Here is a 22,701-nt window from a genome sequence, read left to right as displayed (position 1 = left end):
GATTACACTTTCTCATATATTACTTACTTATAATATTTTACTTTTTTTCTAAATATTAATTTTTATGAATACAACACTATGAGTTCATGTTCAGTTAAATAAATCTTTTATTTTGACCGGTAAATATTAATACATAACATAAATATGGTCAGGAATGTGTAGATATGTTACTCCACAGATAAAAAATGGAACTGCCCCTAAATTGACTGGATGAATCAAGGGAAACCATGGTAAAACCTTAATTAGAGCAGATTCTAAAAATACACAGTTAATTATAAAATTAAAAAAATACATGTTAGTCCTTATTAATTATTTAAAATTCAGACACATGAAATAACGTTTAAGTGAATTGATGAAGATACTAAATATAAAAAATAGCTCAAAATAAATCACAATTCAGGGGTTAAAGAAAATTTTTTTAGTACATACTTATGTACCCATGAATCAAGATGCAGAAAATTCTTGTTTTTTTTTTTTTTAAATTAGTATAATTTAAAAATTCATTAACAAAACATTATTTTTATACAACTAGACTATTTTGCTTGTATTTTAAATAAATTTGTGGGAAATTTTTTGAAATGGTTGGTAATTTATTAAAAACAGCATTGGAAGCATAGTATGGATGGTCCTTCTTATAAGCCTTTCTCATAACTGTGTTGAATTAAACAAAAATAATTTTATTATAATTGTTATTTTTTTTAAATGTGCTGATCCTTTTCAGCAAAAATTGCATGCTCATGGAAATAAACACATGAATAAGTTAGAATTTTTAATTTTCAAAATATTGCTTTATTCAGTTCACACTTATGAGTGTCAATCAATAATTTAATAGCCCACTTTTGTATCTTCATTCTAAATTTGAGGTAGCTTCATGAGATGATATTTTAGCTCAGGTAATAATATACATAAGCATAATAAATATTAAGTAATGGTAAGAAGTTTAGCATTAAGCCAAAGCAAAACAGTATGGTTTGATTTTATTGCAAATGAAATCAATTTAATAATTGCAGGTGAATTTTTCATCTAATAAAACACCCAGAAACTTTGCTTTGTATGCAACAGAAATATTATTTTTATCATTAATGGGAATTCTGCACATGTGAATTCTTGACGCAGTGTATCTGTTTCTACTTATCATAGTCATTATTTTATTACTATGTTACTTACTTGCAGTTTATTATAATTATTTGTATTGCTGTATAATATTCAGTAAGTGAAATGGAATTAATAGATTTTACAAATTATAATCCAGAATTTCTGAAAATGGAAAAGAGTCCTAAAACTTCAATAATAATGTAATTTCAAAAACAAACAATATAATCAAAATCATTACAGAAGATTAGAATACTGTATTATCAGTTCAACAACTTCATTAAGGATAATTTTATTTTTTATTAATAGAAAGAGAGTTAGAAAGTATACCTCATTGCAAATTAGGATAGTAATTTAACTTCAAAAAGTATATGAGTATAGCAGTGATAATTTTACTCACCAATTTATCTTTAAAAATAAATTGTAAAACCAACCTAAATTGTAGCTGCAGTTTTTGAGAAGGCACTTGATGTAGAATGGATGGTGTAAAATGATTGAAATTTTTTTAAATATTAAGGTTAAATATGGTTGAATATTAAAGAAGAATTATTTACAACCTTAATTAGAATCAGGTAAATGTGATTAAAATCAAAGAAAAACAATTTATAAATTAGAAAAGATGAACTGTAATATATTTGTATTTAAAAATAACAATAAAAAGTATGAAAACTTGATTGTGTAATAACAACCTAAACAGAAAAACATAAAATATTATGATTTGTTGATTGTAGGCCTACTGTTCTTTTAGCTTAAACTGAAAACTTAGTAAGAAGAATTACTTGATTCACTGATAGTAGAGAAGTTTAATGTTTAAAAAAATGAATGTTATTGAATTTGTAAAAAGAAAGATACAGTAATTTAAGCATTAAGGAAGGTGAGCATTATATACAAGAAGTGCATTTACTTTTCCTTCTTCCCCTTATCCAGTATCCTAGGTTGGGCAATCATAGACTGCTACTTTTTTCTAAACCTGCGCTACTCATAACACTTTACACTTCTTTGCTACTTATAATAATTTCTTCCTTAACATTTCTAGCCATCATCCTCTTGATCATTACCAATTTACTATGCAATTCAACATTACACTCAAACCATCTGAATCTTGCTTTTTCTATCCTGTCTGATTTACTTTGAAAATTGTGAGAGGCCTACCTCACTTCTACATATCTCGTATAGACCTTCTCTGCCTTGAGTACACCGTAAGTTAAAGAATTTTGTTGATTAATTAATAAAATCACTAAAGATGAGCAATAAAATGAAAACATCAAAAGTAAACTGTTAGAAACCTGGAATAATTTCATTCTGCAAAGGAATTAGGGAGAGACTCTTGAAAATATTTATAAGGATTATATCTTTTTATTATGTAATGTAAGCCTTTATGATAGTCTAATTAAAAATATATGTTTAATTTATTGTAAACCTTACTTAAATTGCAGAAAATTAAATAGAAATAATTACATACCTTTTTTTTTTAATTTAACACAGAGAAATAGTACAAAAATTCTTAAAGAATAAATAAAAATTTTGTTTATTTTCAGCTATCTTACACACTGTTTTTAAATTAGAAATATAACAAAAAATAAAGATAACAAAATCCAAGTATTAAAAAATATACAACATATGCTCCATGTGTAGACTTAGATCACGGCTGTTGTCAAAAGAGCCATTTATCAAAGGTGACAGTAACTACAAAGTAAAAGATAGGCTTACCGTACGTCCGAGATTAGCCCGGACAGTCCTGGGTTTTTAGTACTGTCCGGGGTTGCAAAAATGTCCGGGCTTTGAGAATTTAATGACTGGCAAGGATTTTTTTTTAATTTTATACCTATATGTTCGACATCGCGTTTTTAAACATTCAAACCGTGCATCTCAGGCGACCTTGGAGCAAGCGCTGACGTTGATTTTGACGGAGGCGTGGCTACCGGTCTCGCCACAACTTTTTACTTAGTCATTTGGCAACACAAAGGGGCAGTGTGTTTATGTTCTTAAGTGTGTGAAACAACTCGTCCACACGTTTTTGATTATTTTGTCTCATCGTTTAGCAATGGACAAAAGAAATTTGTGTTTAATGTTAACCTGCAACAGGAATACAAATTTTTGAAATTGTGTAATGAAAGTAACAATGAACGTGTTTATTGCAAACTATGTACTGGAGAATTTTCTGTTGCACATAAATGAAAGGTTTCAAAACATCTTACTACACATCTAAAATGTTTAAAAAAATATATGACCCAAAATTTTCATCTGCCAGAACCAAAACCCAGGCAGTTAACGTTATTCCGCCATTTATATTTGATTATGTGTTGCGTTCTTTGGAAAACATTAATTATGTAACTGTAACGATGGATAGCTCAAACAGAAGTGAAGTAAAACTTGTTCCAGTTGCTGTAAGATATTTCAATCTGGAGGAAGGAATTCGAGTTAAACTTTTTAAATTTTGATAAACTGTCGGGTGAAACTGCCCAAACTTTGACTGTATATTTGGCAGTGTATGAAAAAATACAAACTTGAAGAAAAGCTGGTTTGTTATATTGCGAATAACACTAAAAGTAATTTTGGTGGTGTGAAGAGAAAGGGGAATGAAAATATGTTCAGAAAAGTTCAAAGTGATTTAGATAGACTTATTTTATAAATTTGCTGTTCAGCCCACATTGTACAGAATTCAGTACAAACAGCATGTGATTTTCTACCCCTGGACATGGAAGCTATTGTTATAAAAATGTATAAATATTTTCACAAACATATATATATATATATATATATATAGTAAGAGTAACGAAACTTAAATTGTTCTGTGAATTTGTGAAAACAGATTACAAAAAAGTATTATTTCATAGCAGCACAAGGTTCCTTAATTTGTTACCTGCAATAGAAAGAATTCTTTCCATTTTTGATGACCTAAAATCATACTTCTTATCTTGTGATCAATGCCTAAAATTATTTTTTGAAAATCTAGAAAGTGAACTGTTTATGAAATTTTTATGTTACTCTACAGTTATTTAATAATGTAGTTCTGAAATTGGAAGCTAATTCTATCACAGCAAGAGAAGCATTTCAGACATTCTGAATTAATTTGTCAACTTCAGGAAAGAAAAACACCACAACTTTACACCATCTTCTGCCAAAGAATTGCTATGCACTCTAAAAGAAAATAATGATGTTCACAACAAAAATTCTTCTAAAGCATATACAATTTTTATAATTCTAGTATCCAATACTAGAGTTGTGGAGAACCAGTTTTCATAAAGTTAGTAAGTTTCAGTGGATAAATTTACAGACTGAAATTGCCTGATCTGATTTAGAAGAGAGTATACAAGTTGTTAATGAAATTATAAGAGATTCCATAATATTAATAACCTATTTGATGAAATATTGTTGAACCAGGTAATTTAAAACCAAAGGGTAGGTTGTGGTTCAAGTTCTGAAAAAGTACCAGATACTATTGAAGAGAAGTGGAAAGCAATTTTTAAAGCATTTCAGAAGACTGATATTTCTTGTTGCAATATTTCTAAAATGGTTGAGTTTACAATGCCTTTGCCTGGGACATCTGCTCCAGTTGAGAGAGTTTTTTCAATTACGGGGAACATTTGGTCTGCAGAAAGGAGTAGAATTTTAGTATCTACTGTTAAACATCTGCTAAATGTTAAAATTAATTCAGAACTTTCTTGTGAATTTTATAATGTAATTAAAACAAACCGTTAATGAAAAAAGTCATGTCTAATGAAAAATACAATGAAATAAATAAAATTTAATGTTTCACTAAACTGTTAAGACTTTTAAGTAATTGCAGAAATACGTCCTGGGTTGGGCCCAAAAAAATATGATAAGCCTAGTAAAAGATTTTTTAAACACATCCAAACTTCTATTAAAAAGGCATCTAGATTGTACTTCACTAAAAATCTATTTATTTATGTTTTTTTTCCACTCTAATCCATTTTTATTTCAGTTTTCAATTATTTGGATTAGTAAGGGTAGAAAGAAAAAATATTTTAATGTGAAGTGAGGTTAAGAATGTTTAATTTTATTTTAAAAAATGAAAATTTGGTGGAAAAATTTATACATATATAAAGTCACCCAAAGTTGGTGAATTTTGATGTAGAGAGAAGTACAGAGAATAAAAACTGTGAGGAAAATAAAATTAAAATACATAAAACAGATATGAAGAATGTAGAACTCTTGATGAAATTTATTGTTTAGTAAAAATTGTAAATGAATTAAGAGTTGCATCAAATTGTCGAATCACTGAACAAATATACTTCAACGTGTTCTGATAGCCTATTAAAATTTCCAGAAAGTACATTGTACATATTTGTTGAATGATCTTCCTGCATTAAAATAAATTGCATGAATTTTGTTTATCACTGTAGTGATGTTATATAATGGTTTTATAATACTATAACACGGTGATGTTATAGTAATACTTTACTTGTGAACTAATGTAAAATTTTGTCTGTCAATATTAATGTATACATACTTGCCAAATGGACATGGATCGCCAATTATAACATCAATTTCAGTATTATTAGATGGATTTGTTCCACCCCAATATTCAGGAGAAAGTGTAATATTTGTTGGTATACAAATATTATTCTTTGTCAGAGTGAATCCCAAAGGACAGCATTTTGGTATAATCCATACATCTAAACAAAAATAATACAAATTATTTTTATCAGTTCGTGAATACTTTAACAAGTAAAAAAGAAAACATATTTTATCTTAAACAATGCTACTTGTTAATAAATCATTCATTACATCACACGTAAATTTATATTAAACAACTGTCATGATATACTGCAAACTAAAATATGTTTATTTAAATAAATTCTTATTGAAGTATATTTTGTATAAATTTATAAATTTTTGGTACTTGAATTTATTATACCCTACATTATATTACTGAAATATCACTTGTACATGTACGGAATTCGTACTCGTAATTCACTTTTACATGTAATTTCATGATCATTAAAGTTCAAATCTATACTAAAATAAAGTTTTTTATCAATTAAAAAAATTTAATTTTTAGTAAATATTTTTAATTTTTATATTTCCCGACAGATGAATATTTTTCAATTAATAAATTTTCTCCTGAAGTAGACTAATAAAACTGAACTGAAAATAGTTTTTACTTGTGAATTCCCTTTATAGGCTTGAAACAGCAATTTTTTATAAAAAAAAATGTATACTTTGTATTTTGTAAAAAGAAGATTAATCTAGCAAATAGTTCAACTGAAAATGTTTCATCTATATTTTAAACCAGTTTTACACATCAAAATGTATGTTAGCATTCAGATATACAATGTCTTCATTGTAAGTAAATTGAAGATTTTTTTTACATATTAATGTTATTGAGTAATTAATTTTATAGTTATTTGTTAAAATAGTTTAAACAAGGGCTTGTCTGAAAATATATTGTATTAAATAAGTGTTTGTAGCTTACTAGAGTAATCTTAATAGCTCACGGTTATGATTTGTTTACTGTATTAAACACGGTCTGATAAAACAACTTTTACTTTACAGTTAAATATTATTTTACTTTGTTCTCTTTATTTATCAGTTTTTGTTTAATATTTAATTGTAACCTTTCTTTAAATTATTTTGATTCTTAACTTAATAAATCCATTTTATTTAATAATACTGATCACCTGTGATATATTCAGACTGTTAAAATAATTACTTCATTAGTATTACCAAAGGTAAAATAAATTTGAAATTGGTCCCTTCTATCCTGTTACCAAAACTTAATAATACCTCATATAATTAGTATGTAATAACCAGTAATATAATAAATAACCAATAATAGCCAGTAACAATTGTTGGCTAATTTCCTATTATCTGCCTTCATCATCTTTATCAATTTTTCAAATCATTTATTTCTATGCATACTTTTAAGCATATTACCTGTCGTTTTTGGTTAAATACATTTTTTAAATTAATAGAAAACATTGTTTTTGCGGAAATTAAGACAAACTATTTGGATTTTCTTTTTTTTTAAATTAAAGAAGGATGTTACTTTTTTTTAAGAGGTAGAAGAACCCCATTTTTGGACGCCTAAGCAGTGTCGGGCTCACTAACAGGTCCCGCAAATGTTATTAAGTGCGTATATGTTCCTGCTCACTACCTCCATCCCTGGCGACCCGCCCATCCTGGAAACTGCTGGGTGTAAACGCCCACACATACAATCGGCCATCATAAGCAACCTCACGAACTCAACTACCATACATATTATTACCAACTCAAACCAACACCGTATACAACTAAATAACACATTCACACCGCTCGCTTACAGACACACGCAGGCCCAGCAACTTGCATAACACACTTACCCATGCACATAATTACATGGCCATTAGGCTTTGGCTCGGAAGTGAGGGAAGGCCCCGGGACCCCAACCCGTGGAGTGACCGCGGCTTCATTGCATCCAGCTGCCGCCACAAGATCAGGGGCTCTAGACACTCGTCTGCGGCCCTGTCCCCCCGTACCAGGACCCCACGGCCTCTATTTAACCTACAAACATTTCTTCTGCCAATAGCATCCACAGTCTCCTCACGCTCCACGTTAAATCTAGAACGGCAAAAAAATACATGAAAAGGCGTCTCTTCAACGCCGCAGGCAGGCAGTTATCTGAATGGTCCAATCCAAATCTTTAAAGATACGACCTAAATCCCCCACAGCCCACCAGCATCTGAGTAAGATTAAAATCAGCGAGCCATGGGTTCTCCTGGACCATTTTCCAACGTCGCGTAACAACCTGTGAGTCCGTCTGCCCTTCACACAGAGGTCCCATCTCTCTTGCCATTAACTCAGAAATTAACGCACTCACTTCTCTCTTTTCAACTGAGGTCATTGCTTCGTATTCACGCAGCCTCTTTCTGGGCATAATCACGAAGTCAATCGGGAGTAACCCGCAAACGACCTCCACGGTCATAGGGACTAGGAGACAGTCCTGTAAGCTGTCGCAACCCTGAGGCAACACTTCTTATGAAGGGCCTCCAATGTACCTCTCTATTTCATATACTTAATAACATCAGCTCAAATTTCAGCGCCATGCAGTAAAGTGGCCTATGCCACTCCGGTGAGTAAGCTCCTCTTCTGTTGCCCTGGGCCTCTCAAATTCAGCAGAATGCCCGCGATATAGTGCATAACTCTCTTCGCCTTTTCAGTGGCTTCGAGAACATGCCTACTGAATCTCAATCTAGCATCGATCCAGATGCCTAAATATTTTATCGCGGCCTTTGATACAATTCCTCTACCCTCCAACTTAACCGACATTGTTAGCCTGCGTTTAGCTGGGGAGATTACAACCATCTCGGTTTTCTCCGGCGCCGTCTGAAGTCCCGCTTTTACCATCCACGCTGCAACAGAGGAATAGGAGTTGCTGATCTTCAATTAAGCGCTTCTAACATAGCCTTTTCATATCCTTTATCAGTCGTGCCAACTCTCTTTTCTTCTCCGTATATAAGGCCAAATATTCTTATATATCCAAAATATAGCCAAATATTCTTATATCTTAACCGAATAGAGATATGACCTCGTCGCCGCCGCACGCCTGGCAAGTAAGCACTCCCTTTGCTTATCTCAGCCGTCAACCAGTATACCCTACGGACGACCTCTCCTGCTGTATTTTCTAGGGAGTTGTAATTCACAGGAGCGCACCAATAAATCGATTAACAGAGTGTCTTTGTTTTCTGCGTTATAGGCTTCATGTATCGTCCTAAGACTCAGATTCTCTGCAAAGGCAATCGGGTCGATACTTCTGACGCTCTGGCCCTGCTGCACAATCCTTCCATCTCCACTAATTCCAGAGTGAATTAAAGTCATGGTCACCGCCTGATGATCAGCAGTAGAGCCGGTCTCCTCTCTTCTATATGTGAAAACCCAAACATTCATACACACCATATTCAGTTCTACAATGACCTCATTCAGCAGCCTACCCCATGAATCTGTCTCTATCCCTAGGATGTTGATCAAGCATTACAGTCATCCCTTAGTAACGCGGGCCGATGAGCGGAGATGTCCTTAGCAAGAACGGCCAGAATCTCTCTGTAAGCTTCAAGGGTTATATTGAGCGAGAAGTAGCAGGAGTAGTAATATACCCCGCCTTCATAAAGCCTCTTCCCCGATGAACATCCCGAACAAACAGGTGACCGAATGGCAGCATTCCTATCCTCAGATAAAATCCACCCTGGCAAAACACGGGGCAATTAAGACTCAGAGATGAGCGCAATGTCTGCGTCCATCTCTGACATGTACCCGTCCATCATCTCATGGGCTAGTCTACAATGATTTAAATTCATCTACATTATCCTCATCGTCGTGCCGGTGTTTGTCCGGTCCTGCCGTGCCTCTCAACAACAACAGTATCCCTGCTCTTACCCTCAGGGCATACAACACTGCCTGTGCAGTGCCCCTCGACATCACAGGTCAGACACTTGGAGAACTTAACACAATCGGCCGCACAATAGCCCTCCCCTCCACAATTAAAGCAGACTCCAGATCTGTCTGCGCTCCGACAATTTCTTGACGAGTGTCCCAGCTCCAAACAATTATAACATTTCATAGGTACATCAACTATATCCGTTCTGCAGGATACGAGTACAATTTGCAACCTTCCTCTTTGCGCTATCGGCCCAGCCAAAGCAGCAGGAAGTTGGCAGGTAGCAGCCTTTGTTTCTCCAAAGCCCGACCTTATCAACATCTGTAATTCATCCGGCAGGGCCTGTCCAACCACTGCACCGAGTCCCCCGATTATATCCTTCTTCTCAATATCACTTTCTAGGTCCATAATACGGAGAGTCACCATCTTAGTCTTAGTTTGGATAGTCCTCTTCCTCATTGCTGCTGCCAGATCCTGTCTGAACTCCCCCGACCTACTCTTGTCTACTTTCACTTTGATCTCCATCGACTCTCCAATCTTGAATATGGACAGTATTTCCGTCGATACTGGCACCGTAATATCAGTCCTAACTGATATCAGCATATGCAGCCACGGACTTCAAAACCAGGGTTCGGTCTTACGTTTATTTTCCTCCTGCATATGATTCCTCCAGACAGCGGGGCTCTGCCTACAGGCGCTATCAAATGATAATTTTTCCCATTTTCCTACCTTCACATTCCATTATTCTTCGTATGAATGTACGAGGGTAAGTCAATTATTATCCGCAATGTAGTTATACATTTTATTGCAATACAAATACGAAACTTGAGAGTGCATCATTTATCAACATAGTCCCCTTGCATTTCAACGCACGTGGTCCATCGTTGCACAAGCTTCCTGATGCCCTCATAAAAGAAGTTTTCGGTTGAGCTGCGAGCTAAGAATGCACCGCTTCTTTCACTGTTTCGTCCGAGGTAAATCGACGGTCCCTTAATGTCTCTTTGAGTAGACTAAACAAGTGGTAGTCAGAAGGGGCAAGATCAGGACTATAGGGAGGCAGTATTTCAAAGTTGAGTTTCTGGAGCGTTTCAGCAGTATGTGGACGGGCATTTTCGTGCAACAACACAACACCTTTCGACAGCAGTCCTTGGCGTTTGCTTCGAATTGCAGTCTTCAGCTTGGCAGTAAGCATCTCACTGTAACGCGCACTGTTTATTGTCGTGCCTCTTTCCTCATAATGTTCCAGTACTGGGCCTTGTGAGTCCCAGAAAACCGTAAGCATCACTTTTCCTGCGGAGGGTTGGGTCTTAAACCTTTTTTTGCAGGGCGAATTTGGATGTTTCCATTCCATACTCAGCCGTTTACTCTCCGGCTCGTAATGATGGATCCATGTCGGTGATGGTTCTGTCTAAGAAGATGTCCCGTTTGTTATCATAGCAATCCAAATGTTTTTGGCAATGTCCAAGCGCGTTTGTTTATGCAATTGTGTGAGTTGCACAGACTTTATGAAATCCAGGTCTGTTGTGGATGATTTTGTAGGCAGAACCGTGACTAATTTGCAGACGATGTGCCACTTCATCAACAGTAGTTACTCGTCTGTCTAAGAAAACCATTTCACGTGCACGCTCAATGTTTTCCTCATTTGTGGCGGAAAACGGTCGCCCGGCACCTTCGTCGTGCGTTACACTTATGCGACCATTTTTGAATTATTCAATCCATTTGTAGACACTCCGTTGCGGCAACACACTGTTCCAGTACTGTACCGAACGTCTTCGATGAATTTCGGCCCCTGATACACCTCCCGACCACAAAAAACGGATCACTGAACGTTACTCTTCTTTGGTGCAAACAGAAAGCGGAACAGCCATGGGTAAACGGCAAGGCAGCGATAATGGAACTAACCTAGCAGCATCAAACCTGCACAGACATAACAATAATTAAACCAAGCATGCGTCATCTACGCAACACAACAGTACTACCAACATAAACAAAAATATAACTAAATTGCTGATAATAATTGATTTATCCTCGTAGTTGTGGCCTGACCGTACATTTTCACTTGCATTGCTCCCAGATCTCCTCCGCTATTACCACGGACCTTCGTGAAGATATCTACCAGGTTTAGGGCAAGATCCGTTCTGTCACCGGTGTTCACGTACGCCAAATTGAGAATGTTCGCAACAGGAGCGCAGCTCGGCTCCGCAACTATTATCGTCGCCTCCAACCTGGCAGACAGTACATTGCCTGCCTTAACCCCAGGGCCAGACAGTAACTACGACACCTGGGGGATTTAGACTCCAAGATCTCCTTGATATTAACAACCGACGGTGTATTCAAGGCGCCTTCACTTCTGTCAAGTACTCCAATACTAGTATTCTTGTAGGCCTACCTAGGCCAAGTCTTTTAAATGAAATCTGCCATTTTTTCAAGCGGGACACCACTGTCAAGCCGGTCCAGAATGGGACATCCAGTGAAAACAGCCATTGTAATGCAGCTTCCGATATCTTTTTGAACACGTCAGAAACAGCACTGGCTTTAACCACCTTTCTCAGGTCTTTGACCATACTACTCAATTCTGTCTCAATATTTTTAATGGCCCTCTTCACATTTTTATTAATATTTTTCTTGAGCTCTTTAGCAAGATGCTCATTTCCTCACAATTTTGTATAGTTGAGAGGAACCTCCTCCTGTTCAGTGGAGGATTGCCTAGCTTTTAATCTCTTGGCTCCCTTCCTGCCATCTCTGGTAGGCCTAAGCAGAAGCCCATCCACCTGAACACTAGCCACTGATCATCCAGCAATATCTCACGCAAGGGCAACGCCTAGAATAGGGGGTTACCTCCAGAGTAGAGGCAGCCTGCACAGGAGCAACCTCCAAAGAAGGATGTTATTTAGGACAGAATATAAAAAAATTAATTAATAAAATAAAAACCAGTATGTTTGATTTTGAGAACATTGAAAGATAATTTCATGAATTTAAATTGCATAGTAAATAAGTTGACGTAAGTGTATTCCATTATTTTAAAATATTATTCTATATTTGCCTACCTAATGGATTTATGTATGGGCTGTTATTATTATGTTTTCAGTTAGAATTAGAGAACCGTAACTAATTATTATAACTTTCTTTCATACTTTTGACCTTGAGGACTGCAAGATTATTTTGTAAAATATAATTATGGTGTAGGTATGTCAATATTTATTTGCAGTTTAGGATTTCTAAAGATGATTTATTTTTCCAGGTTGGTCATATAATATTTTTACTTTTTACCATAAGAATCAGAGAAAATAGAATTTTTTCTTTTCGTGTTTATTATGGGATTATTTTCACAATTAAGTATAGGGCAGAAACAGATCCAGATGTTACATGAGAGATGTAAACTGTTGAGGATGTTTAATTAAAACTATGCACTACCATAAACTTTTAAAATTTTGTTGCTTTTTTTTTTTTTTTAATTTTCCAGTTATGATAAATACAAGAAAATGATATAAAATTCAGCTGATTTCCTACATCATACACCACATATGAATTAGGGATAAAGAGGCTCAGCTTTAGCCAGCAAGTGCATCAATTCCAGTTTTGGGCTTTTATGCAATTACCAGTCAGGAAAAAGATTCCCTGGGTAACCCCATGCATAGAATTCCCCCACCAATTCACAACCTAGGAAACAGTATCTTTTTTAATTCCCATTTCCTTAGCCCAGATCTAGTGAGTATAGTCAAAACTCAATGAACAACAGCAGAGAAGAAGCCAGTAATGGTAAGTGAAAAGTTTAATAAGACAGACTTGAAGTCATTGACTGATCAGTGAGTTTTCATTGATCTGTTCAAAACTTTTACAATTTTTTTTCCATATTATGAAAATGCTTGCCTCTTATCAAAATTGTATGGGCTATGTAAGTTACAAACTTAACTATAAACTATTTTGCCAGATTCCAAATAAACTACTTCATTTAAATGAAACCAAGCTTATTAATATTAAACTTTCAAGAAGTGTGAGGTAAAACATAATATAATCAATATATATATATATATATATATATATATATATATTAAAATCTATAAATATATAGTAAAATCAATATAACATATTGATTTTACATATATATATTCAGTTTATCTTATTAACCTACATTTATAAGCCAGAAGCTTCTTGCAATTTTCTTCACTCAGATCATTAGACCAATTGAAAGTGTTATTACAGTGAATGAACATTGTTATTATGATATTCATTTTAAGTAAATGTGGTGTGTTGTAAAAAATTAGTAGTTTTGTAAAATTTATAAAATCTGAAAATATATTCTTTGGTAACCAAAACAAAAACCATGAGAGAGTGAAGATAATACCTTTATTAAAGCCATTAAAAAAATAAGATTTTTAATCTGAAGTTTTAACATGATATATAATGGAGATCTTACTAAAGTAAGGTCTACTTTAATACATATATAAATTTTCCTAAGTATTTCATTTTTTATTATTATTCATCTACATCCAATAAAGTACCTGGAAGCTTGGTTCACCACAAAAAAAGAAGAAAATATTTAATGACATTAAATCATTTAAGAAGCAAATAATTAATGATATTAAGAGAAAACAAAGAATTTTTTTATAATAGTTTGCAGTGTAAATGATTAACAGCTGAGTGATGGATTAAGAAGCACATAAGTGAAACAATATGGTTTGAACTTGAAATATGTATAATAATATTAGCTTATATTAGATATAATCTAAAAATATATATTTTTAATATTAAATATAAAATATAAACCATTAAAACAGTAAATAGATAAGTTAAACTTATTGCATTAATTCCAAAAATTGATTATTACAGGATTCTACATCTTCAGTTGTTATTAAATTCTGTAATTACATTAAAACACATGTATAATTTTGTAATTTATCAAAATTGTTTTTGTTTTTAAAAATTTTGAAATTTATATGGATGAATATGCAAATTCTGTTGTCCAGTACTGGAATGATGTAAGAATTAATATGGTAATATCTTTGAATTAATATGGTAAGTTTAATCTATTTACTGAGTATTGGGGGTTTACATTTCATTTAATATTAAATTGTATTAGCTCAGTAGTCAATATGTTAATGAATTATTTTAATTTTAAAAAAAGAAATATATATGTAGTAATACTTGTAATAACCAATCAAACCAATTTTGTCATCACATAAAAATTATCATTTAACAAGAGGCTCAAAGATTTTATACTATGGGCAATGGTTTTGTTCATTTTTCAAGTTAGTTACAACCCAACCAATGAATGCTTTCATTGGATGAAAGCATTCTGTACTATTAGTACAGAATGACTACGAAAATGAAATTTTGAATTTATCACACATTTTTAGCAATATCAAAGCATTAAAAACACTGAAATGTAACTCTAAACATTTAAAAGAAAGTAAAAATATATCAGTAAAGTTTACATTTGATTCTGTTTGTCATTGATAATTAATCATTATTTTATACACTATAACTTGAGTTTATTAATGCCTAATCACATAATAGGAAGTTAGAATCTGCCAGCCAGTAATGAATGAGATATACGACAGATAATTGACAGCCTGAATCTGAGTGAGTGATCATTCATAAAAATCATAAAAATACCTGTTAGTTTTTCTTAGAAGAAAAATCAGACTGCACGGGCAGCATTTCAGTTTTAGTTATGAAAATAGTTAATCTGAATGATTAAAAGAAGAAAAATATGCTTTGTTTTAAAGTTTAGAATTTTCATTCAAAAAGTATTTTGAAAAACAATTTCACATTGTTAAACAATGATATATATTTATTATATGGGTTCACTTTTATTAATTTCTCCAGAATAGATCTAGCTGAATGGTTTTATAGTTCAGAAGTGTATTTCCACTTGACACAAAATACTTATGATAGGCAAAGTTCTTTTAGGCATCTGAAATCTGTTTTTGGGTGGCTTTTTATTTCTTGGAAGAAAAGTAATGCTTTTATTTGTATAAATTAAGGTTAGTAACATTGTGCCAAATCATTCTGCTGTTTCTATCTTGAATAAAAATAGTTTTTTTCACCTAAGCGACTGAAGGGTAGGAAAGACTGCGGCTTAGAGGAAAAATTATGAAGTGTCTTCTGAGTGGGATTATTTGATTTTAGGTTCTGTTAGAAAAGGTCTAACCTTAACTATATGCCCCATTCTTAGAGTATCTGTAGAGGCATTGCACCCTCAATATGACATGGTTTGGGGCTGCCTGTGGATGATCCAGGGACATTGTTTTCTGTCTGGTTGCTCCTGAATAAGTCTAATTGGGTTTACTGGTAAAATATTAACATTTATACTTATAAATAACTATTTTACATTATTTCTGGTTTTTTTTTTGTACGTATTATGCATATTTTCATTCAATTTTTTAATTTTTATTGGAAGTATTTGCAGTGATTTTGTAATTTATAATACTTTATTGATTTGTAAACAATTTTGACACGTTTGTAATAGATATTTCCTAAAATTGCTATTAATAATCTTTCCTAGATAGGTAAAAGTTATGTGTCATTATTTAATTTTTAAGTAGATTATCATACATTCAGTCTATTTGTTGAATAAATATAGGTTTTCCTTAGTCTGTGGTATAGTACTTAAAGAAGTATATTTTATTTACGTATGTAAATTTGAAGTGTGAATTCACTGAGTATTTTTTTCAAGTATTTTAATGATGTAATTTTTTTATTAAAATGCTTTATCTGTTTATCATTTTTCAGCTGATAAAATATAAATATGAAGTATCAAAAATAACTGTTTCTTAAACATTTATCTTGTGATATTGGATTACTATTGCACCATGTTTCATTATTTTAAAAAATAGAAGTTTTGACTAATTTTTATTACTTGTAAAACTTTAGCGTGATATTGTTGATTGTTATTTAATAGAATTTTCATAAAGCTAATTTCAGAAATTGCAGTAAAGTGAATGTTATATTAAATGGTGACACAGTTACAGCAATTGAATACTTGTGACACAGTTACAACCAAACCCATTTTCATTTATGAAGGGAGATACAAAGATATGGCTAATTGCATTGCCATATCATAAGATTACTTTCCCTTGAGACCGTAATTGTGTATTTTTATCTTTACCCAGCTATGTAATTGATCCTGTGATGTAACTTTTCTACTAGGTTTTTGTGTGTTAAACACAATTTTTTGTGAAAAAGAATGTTTTTTTGAGGGTAAACTCCTCTAGAGGATGAGTGTAGCCTGATTTGCTATGAAAATAGGTGGAAAAATAAGACAAAAAAAATTAATAAAGGTTTGCTTTAAGAGGCCATCTTCTAACTGCCACAAAATATCTATAGGAACTGTGTCCTCAGGGAAACTCAAACTTCAAATTTTTGGAAGTTTTTTTGGGTTTGAATTGTGGGATTCTAATAATTTTTCACTGCAAGAGCTTCTTATAGATTTGAATTTTCAAGGAGGCAACTGGCATTATATTGGGTAGTTTAGTTTGTTTTTATATGTCTCAAAATATCCTTCTTTCTTTAATATTGTTTCTCTCATTAAAAAAATAAAGAAGCTTAGCCTGCAACTTCCAATCCAACTAATCAATTTTTATTTATGAGTTCTCCAATCTGCAATAGTAATGGGCAAATTAAAAATAACATAAAATTATTTTGTCATTCTTATAATTTCTGTTCCTTAGAAGGGATTAAGCATATCGCTTTAATTCAATAAGCACTTCAGTCAATATGGTTATTGTTCAGCCAACAGGAAATAAAGTCCATAAGTCAGTCTACAAGCAGCATTCCTCATTTAATGGTTTTGCACATTCTGATCCATCCGAAAACATTTTCGCATCCGAAAACATGAACTACTTAATGGTTTCTGACTTTAGGCATTAGTATCAATTACAACCACAATACCCCAGAAGGTCAGAGAATTCTTATCCAGAAGTAACACTAAACAATATGCTGACCAGCTTATATAGTTTGTATACTAAAAGTAAAATTTAAGTTTTTGGATCCATCTTGCTAGTTCATTTGACTATATACTAGTAACTTCATATTTCAAGGTTACAAACCAACTGTCGAAGTTACTTTTATACAAATCAACATGTAAACAAAATTATCATATTGAATATTTTTTAATGTAAAATTTAAAGAGCCACCTAAGAAGAAGCAGCTTCCTAAAGACACCATCTAGCCCTTCCCCGGAATTGTTTGACTTATAAGGAATTATAATGAACTACAAACCATTGGATCACCAATTAAGAGTTTTATGTTATTTACATAAACACTTAAGAGTTAAACAAAAGACTATAAGGTACAAAAATGGAATTTAAATCAATATTCATAGTTAATGTTTTTCTAACGGGTAGGGTTGATCGAGGTGTTTGTCAATTCATCTATGATAACTATTGATAACGAAACAAACGCTGACTAGTTTAGCTGTTACTGTCGTATGTATGAATGATTCATTGAATATTCTGTTATAAATAGTTGCAAGATGATAAATTATTACATAATTATTCGATTACACTGAATATTATTGAAAATTTTTCCTTGAATTTTGTTAGGGGGAAATATTTTATTACATTATACTCACATGCGCATGCACACACACACACATACAATCAATAATAAATATATGTTGAAGATATACTGATAAAAAGTAGCTTATTAATAAAGAGCAGGTTAGATAACATTTTGTGTATCTTATAAAACAAATATACGCATAAATGTACTTCTCAAGTGCAGTAACTCCTGTTACCTTGCTCATACCAATCAATGTTTTAAGCACTGTTCTGAGAAAATGCCGATAAGTTTCGCTAACATCATTACTAACTTTACCATTTCTTTCGATAAACCTTTTTTTAATGCTAGTCAGAAAAACTGATATCTTCTTCGTTATTTGTCAGTTGGATTTTCAAAAAAATAATTTTTGTAATTTATTGCCGGGCTAAAGATTTAGCAACGGAAAAATTTTGTGAACAAGAAATTAAATAAATGATAACACAGAAGTCAATCGGTCAAACTAATTGAAGTATATGTAATGTTTATATATAAATCATTTTTTATCTAAAACATATTTTTTCAAACAAAAACTTGAATTACACAATATATCCTGTTAAAATTTTTCGTTTGTAAAAATACAATTTTTATAAAAATAAAACTGCAATAATTGGTTACAGTCAAGCAAACATTTTATTTCAACAATGACCTTGTAATCTCGTTTCCCGCGTGTAGGAGCATGTTGTGAAAATACTTCAGTATTGTGTAAAATTAATTAATTAAAATTATCAATAATACGTAATAAAAGGTTATAAACACTTAAAAAATTTGTCAACTAGAAATTAACAAATAAATAAAAATATAAGTATATAAAACCCTTGCACTGAAAAAGCGTAAAAAAAATCAAATAAATAGGAGCGAGATAAGTAGGTTCGTTTGTGTAAAAATGTTAACTTGTGACTATATAAGAATACTTTCTGACGATTTTGATTGAAAAGAGCACAGAATCCAGGAAACTAAATTATTACAATTATCTATTGAGTTTTTTAACCGACTTCAAAAAAGGAGGTTCTCAATTCGACTGTATTTTTTTTCTAATGTTTTAATGCAATATCTCCGACGTTAATGAACCGAATTTGATAATTGTTTTTACTCGAAAGAGTATACTTTCGCAGTGGTCCCATACAAATTTTAACCAAATTCGATGACAACCTTAGGAAAAATACCAAAAAAAAAAATCGAACAGCTCGACACCCTTAGCCACCGACCGCTCGCACCATTACAGTGTTGCTCTCTGTTCCCTGTATGACTAGGATACTAATAACAGTCTATATTATCGTTGTTTAGTCTCCGTGGAGATATCATGGCATTTCTTTAACTATTTTTCTTCTTTTTATTTTTTTATTATATTTATTTATTATTTAAAAAAATTATAAATATATTAAAAACTTATAGGATTTACTTCTATTAACCATGATTTCAGTATAAGGTAAATTTTTTTTGCTTGCTTCATGAATAAATTAACCAATCACATGAGCAGTAAAGTTTGAAACAGATTTTTTTTTTTTAGGAAAAATATGAATTTTTATTATGAGTTCTCCAATCTGCTATAGTAATAGGCAAATTAAAAATAAAATAATATTATTTTACCATAGGTTAAGTTTGTTAATGTTCTTCTTATAATTTCTGTTCCGTAGAAGAGATTAAGCAGGTCTGTTTAATTCAATAAGCGCTTCAGCCATTGCAGTTATTGTTCAGCCAACAGGGAACTAAGTCCATAAGTCAGCCTACAAGCATCATTCCTCATATATTGGTTTTGCAGATTCTGATCAGCATTCACAGATATGAACTGCTTAATGGTTACCGACTTTAGGTATCAGATTTTTTGTTATTTTTTAATTTTACTTTTATTGATTAATTTCATTTCTTGGCTACTTTCCTCTAAACTCCATATAAATATTAAACCTACATTTGATATTTATATAAAATGGTGAAAAAGTATACTACCAGTAACTGCAGAATTATAATATAAATATTTATATTATGCAATAATAGATACTAATTTTGCAATAAATAATAAATATTCTATAGTTATTATAAGCATTTTTTAACTGAGTACTTGCAAACCTGATCCAGATGTTTACTTGCAATAATGAAACCTATAAATTGGATAGATTACGCAACCTCATCATTTCTGTCAGAGGTTTCTCATGTGGTCTATTTAATAACTTATTTGGGTCCAAATGAAACAAGGCGATGCCCTCAAAAGTTTAACTCTACTAAGAGCGACATAAATCTGCCCCTGGCAAAATTTTTGTTGCCGAGGTCTATCACTGCCCGTCAACAGTTGTACCCTGCAGTTTGTGAACGGTTACTGCCCAGCTTATTATTAAATTTAGCATTCTGCGCTCGACATCTCCGTATTTTTTTTCGCTTGGAATTTTGTATTAACTGGTGAAATGGCTACGCAATCAACAACATCTTTCATTCTAAGACCAATAGTCTCATCAAATTTTATGAGAACAGCTTCCGGTTACTCTTCTTCCGCGTATACCAAGCCGAGGCGGTGAGAACGTTGCTCCTGCTTTTCAATCGACAAACTTTTTGTATTAAACCGACACGATGAGCATGACTCTCTAGACTTTTATTCCGTAAGACACGACTGTTATACGTTCTCATTTGTGAGAGTTTACATTTTCGTTGTTGAGAAGTCTCTGCAGAAATATTCATGGTATTTCTTTCTTTATTTTCCCCTTAAACGATCATTCCTTTCTTGGCAACTTTCCTTTAAACGTCGCTGTCTCATTCGAGCAGCGCGTTTAGTAGGCCTACCCTTTTTTTAATTATATATATATATATATATATATATATATATATATACAAATGTTAGTTAAACAAAAAATAAAATCCTGTGATATACAGTACAAATCCTACTTCTTCAAACAATGCAAAACTGGTAATAGAATTTTTACTACAAAAAAATGAGATCTACAAAAATATAATACAACAATAAAATGCGACATACAAAAATATGATATAAGCATACTTTATAGATGCTTAGGTGTATATATATTATCTCCAAGTAAAGGGTGGGTGTCCCATATAAAACGCAACCCAACCTTATATTGGTAGGTATTGAAATAAAAAGGCATATGTAAATGTAATTTTTATTATTACCATCCATTACCTTACATTTATAGTAAATGTTGGAAGTGGCCGCCATCTTCTTGAATACAAACTTCAATTATTTTTACAGCGTTTCTTGCAACTTTTTTCAAAGTTTGTGGCTGGATATTTAATACAGCTTGTTCAATATTGACTTTCAAGTGTTCGTGGTTTGTTGCTGTAGGCTTTTTCTTTGAGGTAACCCCATAGAAAAAAGTCCGCTACAGTCAAATCTGGAGATCTTGGTGGCCACAAGCCTCGACCGATAACACGATTACCAAAGAATTCCTCGACGAAATCAGAAGTTGAACCTGCGTAGTACGATGTCGCACCGTCATGTGCAATGGACTGAAAGAGTGCAATGGACTGAAATAAAATATCCTGATATCGTTCTGCATTAATGGTGTACTCGAAAAAAATAGGACCGATTAGTTTCTTCCGCGATATCGCGCACCACACGCCCAACTTCTGCGGGTGTAATTGTTTTTCGTGATAAACGTGGGGATTTTCAGCACTCCAAATTCTACTTTTTTGGCTGTTTACGTAGCCGTCCAAATGAAACCGTGCTTCATTTGTGAAAAATAACGAATCCATAACATTAATTCCCTCACGCAGAAATCGACCCAATCGTTGACAATATTGTAGCCGTTTTTCTTTGTCGGGCTCAAGAAGTTGATGAACCGTTTGAATGCGATAAGGTTATTTTTTTTATAACAAATTTGATTAGATAAACGGAAAAAATAATAATTGTTTAAATAACGGTTTTCAAAGTTTAAAAAAACATGGGTCATAACGGGAAAAGTTACATTTCCTCATGTTAAATGACAAATGTATTTTCAGGAAAACAAAAGGGAGTATCATTTAATCTCAACTAGTTCTTGAATAAAAACTTTATTTAAATTGTACAGAATCACTGTATTTTATTTCATTTGCGAATATTAACTGTTTTCAGAGACTGTCGAAAAACTTTAGTCACTGTATTGATTTCAATTGTTAGAATAACCAGCTATATAACTGTACAGAATAAATATGAATCAGGTAAATTAAAAATAACTGTTCCATGATTCCATTTGAGTTAATTACAACGATCGACTTTCTCGATAAATTTATTCGTCTGATGCTAAATTATAGTATATATCTAAAGATTTTTTTAGTTTATTTAAGTCTATATGGTCCATTTCATAACAATACTGATCCGTATAGGCTACCATAAATCTATATATATATAAAAATTACAACATTGGTTATCTTCAGTCATATGTCCAATCAAACATTCCCAAATTAACGCGTGAACAGAAAGGCATTTATGATCGCATAATGCAAATGATAAATGACGGAGTTGGGGGGACCTTCTTCTTAGATGCGCCAGGAGGAACTGGGAAAACATTCCTCATTAGATTGATTCTAGCAACGGTTCGATCAAAAAATGACATAGCCTTAGCTTTTGCTTGGTTTGGAATAGCTGCGACATTGTTAACAGGTGGAAGAACTGCGCATTCAGCTCTGAAGTTGCCATTAAACATGCAAATCATCGAGACTCCCACGTGCAATATTTCCAAAGCATCCTGTATGGGAAAAGTATTACA

At 32.5% G+C, this 22,701-nt stretch overlaps 1 protein-coding gene across 2 annotated transcripts in view; it reads right to left on the bottom strand.

The window, feature by feature from the left end:
- Nucleotides 1-22,701, bottom strand: part of LOC142324120 (G-protein coupled receptor Mth2-like) — a 76,318-nt gene that overhangs the window by 34,694 nt on the left and 18,923 nt on the right. For both annotated transcript variants that reach the window (XM_075364787.1, XM_075364786.1), the window contains exon 2: nt 5,567-5,732. In XM_075364787.1, coding sequence (XP_075220902.1) covers nt 5,567-5,732 — 166 coding nt within the window. The remainder of the gene's footprint in view (nt 1-5,566; nt 5,733-22,701) is intronic.

This window comes from Lycorma delicatula, chromosome 4 (assembly GCF_047948215.1).
Source record: "Lycorma delicatula isolate Av1 chromosome 4, ASM4794821v1, whole genome shotgun sequence".
Taxonomy (NCBI): domain Eukaryota; kingdom Metazoa; phylum Arthropoda; class Insecta; order Hemiptera; family Fulgoridae; genus Lycorma; species Lycorma delicatula.
This window is presented reverse-complemented; position numbering and strand designations above follow the sequence as displayed.